At 55.9% G+C, this 10428-nt stretch overlaps 1 protein-coding gene across 6 annotated transcripts in view; it reads left to right on the forward strand.

Moving 5' to 3' along the window:
* The window catches only part of GTF2IRD1 (GTF2I repeat domain containing 1), a 104349-nt gene extending 95565 nt beyond the window's left edge, over positions 1 to 8784 (forward strand). For all 6 annotated transcript variants that reach the window (XM_078074496.1, XM_036112602.2, XM_036112604.2 and 3 more), the window contains 5 exons: positions 926 to 1003; positions 2597 to 2789; positions 4995 to 5032; positions 7253 to 7389; positions 8559 to 8784. In XM_078074496.1, coding sequence (XP_077930622.1) covers positions 926 to 1003; positions 2597 to 2789; positions 4995 to 5032; positions 7253 to 7389; positions 8559 to 8627 — 515 coding nt within the window. In that variant the 3' untranslated portion in view covers positions 8628 to 8784. The remainder of the gene's footprint in view (positions 1 to 925; positions 1004 to 2596; positions 2790 to 4994; positions 5033 to 7252; positions 7390 to 8558) is intronic.
* Positions 8785 to 10428: the final 1644 nt, after the last annotated feature.

The following is a 10428-nucleotide window of genomic DNA, read 5'->3' on the forward strand; positions in this document are numbered from 1 at the left end:
CACAAGGCACGGCGGGCCATCGGGAGTCCCGGGCAGCAGGGGCAGCAGGCGGACTGGGGAGGGAGGCTCCTCCCTGGCGGGGATGCAGAGTTCCTGCATTGGCCTCCGAACTTGAACTGAGTTCTGTGAGATTTTCCAGATTAAAACAGGAGTTGTTTTTCTCCACAAACCCATTCTGTCTGTTCTGCCCCACATCTCCCAGGCCCTGGCACCCCGCCTGCTTCCACTCCACTCCCACCCCTGTCTGCCGGAGGCCCGGCCAGCTCAGGGCACCCTTCCTGGAACTCCAGCTCCTTTCCCAGCCCAGGGCACGAGCCCATCAGGCCCCTCTGCCCCCAGGACCCTTGCATCCCATCCACACCCTCCACGTCCCCGGCCTGGCCCAGGCCCTGTCTCAGGGCTCACCTGGCCCACTGCCACTTTAGACCGAAGACGGGCGAGGGGAGCCCAGGGTCCAACAGCAGGTGTCCACGGAGGTCTGCCCTGGGCCCTGGGTGGGCAGAGTGTGCAGCCCCCATGCTCCCGCAGCGTGCCTGTCTCCCCGGTCATGAGCCTCGGGCTCAGGATCGTCCAGGCAGCCGGGGTGAGTTTCTGGCAGCCCGGCTCAGTCCCCCCAGTGCCCTTGGCACCACCCCGTGCTTCCGCCACATCCAACAGACCGACCTGGGCCAGTTCTTCCTACCCCACCCCATCCATCAGAAGCCCCTGCCTGCCTTCTGAGAGCACACTCGAACAGCTGATATGGGGGCCCGTGCTGGGGAAGCCGGGTTCAGGGAAGGGGGGACGGATGGATTGATAAACAGACAACCACGGCCAGAAACAAAGCTGCCTGATATTAACGCGGTGGGCAGGGGATGCCACATGGGAGTCCGTCCAGGGGCCGGCCCGTGCCCACCTTCACGGCCGCCTTGTCTTCCTCTTGTAGATGAAGATGACGCCAACAGACTAGGGGAGAAGGTGATCCTCCGCGAGCAGGTGAAGGAGCTCTTCAATGAGAAATACGGTCAGTGCATGAGGAGTAGGGTCTGTGGGGCAGGGTCTGTGGGGCCAGCCTTCCTGGGCAGCCCCTCCCTCTACAGCCAGCCTTGGCCGCCTCCGGTTCCACCCCCAGCTGCCCTGCCGGTGACTGGTGGGAGCTGACCCCTCACTTCCCCGTCCGAACACTGGGAAAGAACCCATCTGGGGCGCCCAGGGCAGAGATTGCAGGTCAGCATTTCCGCTGCTCTAGGGCCGGGCCTTGCGGCAGAGGCCATGCATGGCCCACGGCCAAGTGCTTGTTTGTGCATCTGCCCAACACACACTTAGCCGTGAGGACTCTGGGGGAGGGCGTCCGATCCCTGCCATCCTGGGGCTCGGAATCTGTGCAGGGAGGTGGTCAGGGAATAGGTAAGGGCCATGCGATGCTAGGGGAAGGCACCCAGGGTGCCAGGGCAGAGCCCAGTTGGGACAATTAATAATATGGTTACTGGGCGCCTGGCTGGCTCAGTGGGTGGAGCGTGCAACTCTTGATCTCAGGGTCGCAGGTTCGAGCCCCACCTTGAGTGTAGAGATTACTTAAAAATAAATTCTTAAAAATAAAATAAAATCTTAATAATAATAATAATATGGTTACAGTCGAGCTTTCTAGATCATTGAGTGCCAAGCTATGCTAGATGCTCTGTATACATTACATTTTATTTGATGAATTTAGTAGTATTTCCATTTTGCATTGTAGCAGGGAGACGGACGTAATAAAAAATATTTTTAAATAGAATTTCAGAGAGTGATAACGGAGAAGACAAAACAGTAGCAGGATAAGGGGTTGCCTGGGGGGTGGGGCAGGAATGCCCCTGGGAGGATGGGACGTGCGTTAGCCAAGACTAGAGACTCGAATGTCAGGAGGGGACACACATTCCAGGAAAAGCTTGCCGGGCAGCAGGGACAGCTGGGTGACTGGGGACCAGCAAGGAGGCCAGAGGGCCTGGGGTAAGCAGCCGGGGGAGACCGCAGTGCACAGGGAGGGGCGGGCAGGCCTAACAAGGAGTTGGGGTTTCGTTCTGAGAGTGAGAAGCGACTCTGCTGGTGTTTGGTGGGGTCGTCTCTTTCACTTGTCATTGTGAAATCAAGATTCAGACACGGACGAAAATGGGTATTGGTGACCTGCCACGTCAACCAAAGCCAGCCCCTGTGATCACCAACATTTTGCCAACCTGACTTCTTCGGTGTCCATGTACACACTTCGGAATTTTTGAAAACACACCCAAGACACCCTATCCTATCATCCATAAATAACTTAAGTAAGGACTTTGTAGTTTTTCTACCATAATAGTAGATCTTAAGCAGATATTACATCTCTTGTTTATCAGTTCCGGGTACGCACACTTAACATTGCACCAGGCACGCGCCAAAGTGCTTGTTTTATTGCCAGCACTGGGTATTAGGTTTATAGTTTTGCTAAGTGGATTTAAAAAAAAAAAGAAGGTGTGTGTATTGATTTTTAAAATCTGTAGTATGGTGGCGCCAAGCTGGACCATGCCAGGATCCAGCCCTTTCCCCGGGGGGCGTGGCCTCTCACAGGGGACCTCCTCCCCTCGCGCTGACCCACCGTGTCTTGTAGGCGAGGCCCTGGGCCTGAACAGGCCTGTGCTGGTCCCGTACAAACTGATCCGGGACAGCCCAGACGCCGTCGAGGTCACGGGCCTGCCCGACGACATCCCTTTCCGGAATCCCAACACGTACGACATCCACCGGCTGGAGAAGATCCTGAAGGCCCGAGAGCACGTGCGCATGGTCATCATCAACCAGCTCCAGTGAGTGCCCCCAGCACCCAGCGCGGGGTGGGCACAATGGGCCGGGGCCGTGGGAGAGGGGACTGCTTGCATCCGGTGGGGAAACTCCCAAAGCAGGCCCAGCCAGGAGACAAGAGAGACGGAGACAGATGGACAGACAGACAGACTGGTGCCTCTTGCTTGCCCAGATTCCAAGAGACAGATAGCTTAACACTCTCATCTTCATGGTGGGTCAGCTGGGACACAAACCCAGCTCTCTCACTCCATCTGGGCCACTGTAACACAATACTACAGACCAGGAGGCTTATAAACAACACACATGGACTTCTCACAGTTCCGGAAACTGGGAAGTCCAAGATCAAGGTGGTGGCAGATTCAGGGTCTGGTGAGGACCCACTTCCTAGGTGACCATCTTCTTGGGGCGCCTGGGTCACTCAGTCTGTTAAGCGTCTGCCTTCAGCTCAGGTCATGATCCAGGGTCCTGGGATCGAGCCCCGCATTGGGCTCCTAGCTCAGCGGGAAGCCTGCTTCTTTCTTTCACTCTCCCTTTGTGTTCTCTCTCTCTCTCTCTCTCTCTCTCTCAAATAAATAAATAAATAAAAATCTTTAAAAAAAAGAAAAGATTGTATGTATGGTGACAGATGTTAACTAGACTTAACATGGTCATCATTTTACAATATATACAAATATGGAATCGTTATGTTGAACACCTGAAACTAACACGGTATTATTATGTCAATTATGTGTCAGTTACATGTCCTTTATGTCATATGTCAATTATACCTCCATAAAGGGGCGCCTGGGTGACTCAGTCGTTAAGCGTCTGCCTTCGGCTCAGGTCATGATCCCAGGGTCCTGGGATCGAGCCCCGCATCGGGCTCCCTGCTCCGTGGGGTGTCTGCTTCTCCCTCTCCCTCTGCACCCCCCCTCTGCTTGTGCTGTCTCCCTCTCTCCCTCTCAAATAAATAAATGAATAAAATCTTTAAAAGAAATTATACCTCGATAAAAAGAAAATACACACAGCAAACTTGGGAAACACGAAAAGGTAGAAAAAAAGAAGGTCACCATATAACTGTCCTCTTCAGGCCTAATACCGTGATGCACTAACTTTTTCCCCTATGCACATTTTCTTTTCAATTTTACGCTCGATGTTTTAGATTTTTTTAAGATTTTATTTATTTATTTGAGAGAAAGAGAGAGCGGGGTGGGGGGCAGAGCAAGAGGGAGAAAGATCTCAAGAAGACTGTCCTGGGCATGGAGCCCGATGCGGTAACCCTAAACCAAGAATTGGCCGCTTTAGAATTAAAATATTTGTATATATCCAAAAAAAAAAATGAAATGATTAAGACGGGTTTCAAATAAAAAGCATTTTCCCTCCCACCTACTGTCCACCCCCTGAAGCAACTACTAGACAGTGCAAGAAACCACAGCAAAAAAATGCTCACCCCCCCATAGGCGTACCTCCCAGAAAGGACCGCCATTCTAGAACTTTCCTTCCCCATTTCCACGTTTCTTTTAATGCCTGTTAGATTTTTATTTGTGGCAAATGAAACTGAGATCATACAGTATTTATCTGTAGACAGTAAATAAAACTTGCTGTTTCTTGTCTGGCTGTCTTGTTACACGCTCGAACATTATCCACGTCCCTGAGGATTCCCTTTAGTGACTGACCAGTCATCTGAATAGATAGACCATAATGTCCTTTTCTGATGGACATCTAGGCTGCATCTCATTTGGGAGGGGGGTTCATACAAAGAATGCTAAAAGTAAAACAATAAAATAAAAATTAACGCATACATAAAAAAATAATAGTGTGATGAATATCCACTTCTATAAATCTAGGCACACACTTTTTTTAAGTTTATTTACTTAAGTAATCTCTACACCGAATGTGGGGCTCGAACTCACGGCCCCGAGATCAAGAGCCACATGCTCTACCAACTGAGCCAGCTGGGGATCCCTAGGCACACATTTCTGACCACTTGGTCAGGCGACACCCTCGACTTCTAGACCAGGAAAGCGGGCCCCAAGGGGCGATTGGCCTGGCAGGGCACTGCCTGGTCTGGGGGGGATGCCCACCGTTTCCATCCGGGTCTTACCTCACGCTCCAGCGGCGGTGGGAGCATCTCCTCTCGTGAGAGGTGTCGCCCATTTTCAGGGGGCAGGTGGGAAGGAAGAGGGGAAACCCCATTTTTCTAACTGCCACCTCCTTTCTTTTTCTTTTAGACCTTTTGCAGAAATCTGCAATGACGCCAAGGTGCCAGGTAAGGCGGAGGCTGGAAAAGCCGCCTCTCTGCCTCTCAGGGACCAGGGTCTGTGGGTAGATCTGGTCCGGGTGGCTTGCGGTCGGTAGCTGACCACCCAGAGGGGGTATAGTGCTCCCTGCCCAGTGTGTCCACACGGAGCCTGCAGGTGCCCGCCAGAGGGGGCCCGGTCACAGCACGGCTGAGTGTGTCACATCAACGGGAAATGAGGAGGGTCAGGCTGGAGCCAGGAGGAGGGGGCGGCCGGTGGGATCATGGAGGCCACCTGGGGGGGAGAAGGACGCTGTGTGACCAGCAGGGGGAGGCAGGCCGCATGGCCGAGACTGGCTGGGGCCGGTGCGGGGGGTACCCCACCATTCTGCCTGCATTTGCAGGGCACACACCTGCACTAGACACTGTCTCTTAGAACCCTTGAGTGCACAGGAAGCTGGGAGACCATCTGGTGCCATGGTTCTGCCTGAGAAGATGCACCGTAGAAACGGGGGAACGTTCCTCAGAGTGACAGGGAGGCGCGCCGCTGATTAAAATACACAGATCTAGTCCCAACCACATTGTGCAGCTGGGAAGCTGAGGCCCAGAGAGGGAAAGGGGCTTGGCAGGGCCACGTGGGGGGTTGGTGGCCACCTCAAGCCATCCATCCGAACTGCAGGCCCAGCAAGTGCTTAGTGGGGACCGTGATGGGCCCCATCCTGGCCTGAGACCTGAGGCCCCAACTCCAGCTGGGTCCAGGTCCCCCTGGAACGGCACGGCCTAGGGTGGCACAGCCCAGCCAGGAGCCACCTCCCTCTGTCCTGTGCTGATCACGGGGGCCAGGTGAGGCACCAGATTCGCGGGTAGGGAGGTGACAGGTTTGGGAGCTGTTCCCAGGTCAAAGGCAGAGATGCAGAAGGCCCTGCCGAGGCGTCGGGAGGAGAGTTTAGGACAGATGCTCAGAGGGCAGATGCCATGACTTGCATCCACCACTCCCTCCCACCATGGCCATCTTTAGGGTCTTCCAGTGACCCCGGGTTGGCTGTGACCTTGGGCCAGCACCTCTGCCTTCCTGTTCATGTGGGGCCCCCTACAAAAATCCCTTTTCTCTGGCTGAGCTCCTTCTGCCCCCGGAATCTTCTGTTTCCCAGGATGTCTGTTTATGCCATAGTCACAGACCCCCAGCCTCTGATTTTTCTTCATCAGCTGGACAAACAGCCACCTTATGGGCTCAGCCAGCCCTCATGCCATGTGATTATCACCCATGTGATTGTCACCCAGTCTGGTTTCTACTCAGTGACCTGGCCCGTTCATGCCATGTGATTATCACCCAGTCTGGTTTCTACTCAGTGACCTGGCCCGCTCAGTCAAGCACCAAACCCTACTTGTGTGGCGCACGGTTGCAGATCTTTTTTCTAAGTCTCATATATTCCTATCAATTTAATTCTGCAGCAACAGAACCCCAGCTGAGTCCTGCCCTGTGCTGGGCTGGGTGCTGGGCTCTTTCATACACAGTAACCTCCTTTGAGTCTCACATCACACGGTTTTCCCCATTTGGCTCAGAGAGGTTAACCGATTTGCCCGGGGTCACACAGCAAGGGTTGGCAGTAATGGGAATTGGAATCTGGGACTTCTGACTATAAACCTGAGTCTCTTTCCCCGGGGACACTGCGTGCTGTGAACTGTCATCTGTCAGCATTCTCAGGTTGGGGTCATCACACATCCACAGTTAACAGTAGCGACAATATGGATACCAGCTCTCAGTTGCTGAGTATTTCTAGGGGCCCAGGCATGTTACCCACGGGAGCCTGGGTCTCCCTCAACATTTCACTCGCAAGGAAATGAAGGCACAAGTCTGAGTGACTTGAAGTGACTTTCTCCAGGGCCCGAGGCCGAGCCCTTCACTGCAGAATGCCGGGCCCTGGGAGTTCTGGGGAGGCCGGCCCCCACAGGCTGGATGGTCTGGGGATGGCATAAGGAGGACATGGGCCTGAACTGAGCCCGCTCGGGGGGCACACCTGGGGGGTGAGGCTCATGTTAGCAAAGGCAGGGAGGGGAGCCACGGGGCTGTGGGGCCTGGTTAAGGACAGAGGTTGGAGGGCTGGGCCTCGGCCGCCGGCGGGGGAGAGGGGGGTGGTCTGGGGGGGTCTGGAGCCTTGAATGCCGAGAAGGGGGCTTGAAACCTGAAAGCAAAAGCCTTCTCCCGAGGGGTTCAAAGCCGAGATCCAGCAGCAACCTTTTCTCCCCCAGCCAAAGACAGCGGCATTCCCAAGCGCAAGAGAAAGCGGGTCTCCGAAGGGAACTCCTTCTCCTCCTCCTCCTCGTCTTCCTCCTCCTCATCCTCTAACCCGGAGTCCGTGGCGTCCACCAACCAGATCTCACTCGTGGTAAAGTTGCACAGATCCGGACCTGACCGCTCGGCTCTTTGGCCTTCACCCCGCACACGGGCAGGGCTGTCTGCTCTGGGGCGCGGGTTTGGGGTGCAGGGAGGCACTGGGCCCTGAGTGGGGCTCCGCAGCCTCAGGGCTGCAGACACGTCTGCCCGATCTCCTCAAGAGATAGTCCAGCCCTGTCATCGGCTGCTCACGAGCCCCCGGGCCAGGAAGTCACACCTCCGCTGGGCAGGTGGGCAAGCGGGAGCCCGGGAGAGGGCAGGGGGCTCCCCTGGGCGGTGCCAGAGCAGGACCCCGAGCAGACAGACTCTCGGTTCCCGGGCTGTCAGAGGCTAGGTTAATCTCTGCACTCACCTCACGAGCTCCGGGCCCCACCACAGCCCTGTGAGGTGTAGGTGTTACCCACAGGGTGTGGAGGAGGGAAATAGGGGTCAGCGGCTAGTTGGTGGTGGCCTCACTGCGGTCAGCCGTGGATGGAGGACCCACCTGCAGCCTCCTGTCCCGCCGTGTGGTTGGCCTGGGTTCTCTCCCATCCAAGAGGAAAACCCCATGAGGGGCACACACGCATGACAGTTCTTTCTGACTTCAAAATACTAGCTTTGAAATCCTGAGTCCTGTGGGGAGAATATTGGAGCACCTTTGAAAATGATTTGGGGATTTATCGTTTGACCGTGCCCCCCCCTTTAACCGCTTCCTGGAAAAAAAACCCAAAGTTCGGCCGTACCTTTCTCCCCACCTAGGAGTGCGTACACGGGGTCCCTAGCTCTTCCCGCATCCAAGAGCCTTGCGGAAGAGTGGAAGGCCTTGTGGGCCAGGCAGAGGCGGCCTGGAGGGAGGGGGACAGACTCTCTGGGGCATAAGGACGGAGGGGGCTGAGTGTGTGGGGATGACCACCTGTTCTGAGCCACTCCTCAATTTTGTCTGGTCCACATGAATAGCCCCTGGGACACAGGTGGGAACAGGTCAGAAGGCCTGAGCCCAGGCTCCATGGCCATCAGTGAACTGCGTGACCTTGGACAGGTCATGTTCCCCTCTCTGGACCTTCAGTGCCTCAAAATGAATCGCATCTGAGAAGGCCCTTCAGAAAGCATTGCTAAGTGGTCTGGCGGTCTTTCCATGTCACCCGGAGTCCTAACCCAGACCGTTTGTCCCCCTCTCTCTAGCAATGGCCAATGTACATGGTGGACTATGCCGGCCTGAACGTGCAGCTCCCGGGACCTCTGAATTACTAGACCTCAGTGCTGAATCAGGACCTCACTCAGAAAGACTAAAGGAAATGTAATTTATGTACAAAGTGTATATTCGGATATGTATCGATGCCTTTTAGTTTTTCCAATGATTTTTACACTATATTCCTGCCACCAAGGCCTTTTTAAATAAGTAAAAAAAAAAAAAAAAAAAGCCTGGCCCTTGCTCATAACTTCTGCGTATTCTCGTTTGGAATTACAACTACAACTGTCACTGGGATGAGGTCAGGAAACCCGGCTCAGACGGCCTGCCAAGGTCCCCCTTTCTTGCCAGAGCAGAGGCCATGTCCCTGACCGCTGGGCCCTGCTGTCTGGGGACAGACTTCTCTCATTTCTCTGCCGCTGGGGCCGCGTGGCCTCCCGATGAGGTGGCACGGAAGGCCAGGTGGCAGACTGACCACCTGGCCTCAGGGAGCGCACAGGGTGGAAGGGGGCTGTCTTGGTGAATTAGCAGGGGACGTCTCAAGCGTTAAGTATGATCATCAAGCCTGGACTCTCCGTGGCTGGAGAGAAGGCACCCTGGCCGAGGGGCTCTGGATTGGGCCCGGAGGGGTGGGGCGGATTTTTGATAGAGCTCAAGGGCATCTGAGCAGAGTGATGGGTCACAGCTGTGTTTCAGCAAGGCCACTTTGGTGGCAGGTGAGAAGATGAAGGAAGGGGTAAGACTGAAGGCAGAAGGACAGGTCAAGAGGGCCCGACAGTGGGCAGCGACCCCGTTCACCGAGGCGGGGGAGGCAGGGTGCCCTGGGAGCACAAAGCAGCACCGAATCTAGAACCATCTCTGAAGCGGAGACTTGAAGAGCACAGTTGGGGTTGACAGGGCAAAGCGGGACGGGGAGGACAGGACCATGATCTAGGAGAGTCACTTGTGCCAAGGCTGGGAGGCTGCCCGAGACTTTGGGCGTTCCAGGAACAGGGAGTGGCTGGAGGTGAGATTAGCGCTCGGTGAGGATGCTCAGCGGGCTGGGCAGAGCCCAGCTGAAGGGGTGAGTGGGGCAGAAATGCAGCTTGGGTTCTTTGGGCTGAGGGCTGAGCCGTGCACCCTGGGGCCGGCCCGCATCCCTTTTTTCACCGGCCTTGTGGAAGTGTGTAAGGCCCGGGGGGGGGGGGTAGGGGGGCACCACCGGATCTGCATTATAGAAGGGCCCGCCTCCTGAAGGAGAAGCTGCAAGACCACAGGGAGGCTCCTGTAATTGTTCCAGAAGAGCTGGCCCGGGGCCCAGCCAGGTGGAGAATAACAAGGAGGTCAGCCAACAAGACTTGGAAGTCAAATGGACAGGAGCGCTGGGGCAAGGAGGGGTCACGGTGACCACAGGGTCTAGCCAAGGGCCAGAAGCAGGCCCAGGACTCGGAGGAGCTCTGAGTCCTGACTCAGCTAATTACACGATCAAAACAGGCCGGGAGCTTCTGCCAACCGGTGGGATCAGCCCGGTGCCCAGAGCCGGGAGGGAAGGCCCCAGGCCAGCCTTCCGGACTCCGCTTCCTCCTGGAACGATGCCAGAAGCCACAAGGCTGGCACACAGCGCCCCAACTGCTCCTTTCTGCTGCCACCACCTCCCTCCCCCATCCCAGGGGCCCCGGGACCCACCAGGACCCTCCACCCCACCTGCAGACCCCTGCCCCTTTCCAGGATCGGAGCTGGGGCGCCCCCGCCATTCATCACCGCCCTTAAGGCAGAAACTCTGAAATCGAAGACGATCTGGCAGCTACCACCTGGCCTTCAGCCCCCGCTCCTGGAGGCCAAACTCCCCTGATCTAATCCCGGGTCTCCCCCGGATTAGACGCC

The sequence above is a fragment of the Halichoerus grypus genome, chromosome 6 (assembly GCF_964656455.1).
Source record: "Halichoerus grypus chromosome 6, mHalGry1.hap1.1, whole genome shotgun sequence".
Lineage (NCBI taxonomy): Eukaryota > Metazoa > Chordata > Mammalia > Carnivora > Phocidae > Halichoerus > Halichoerus grypus.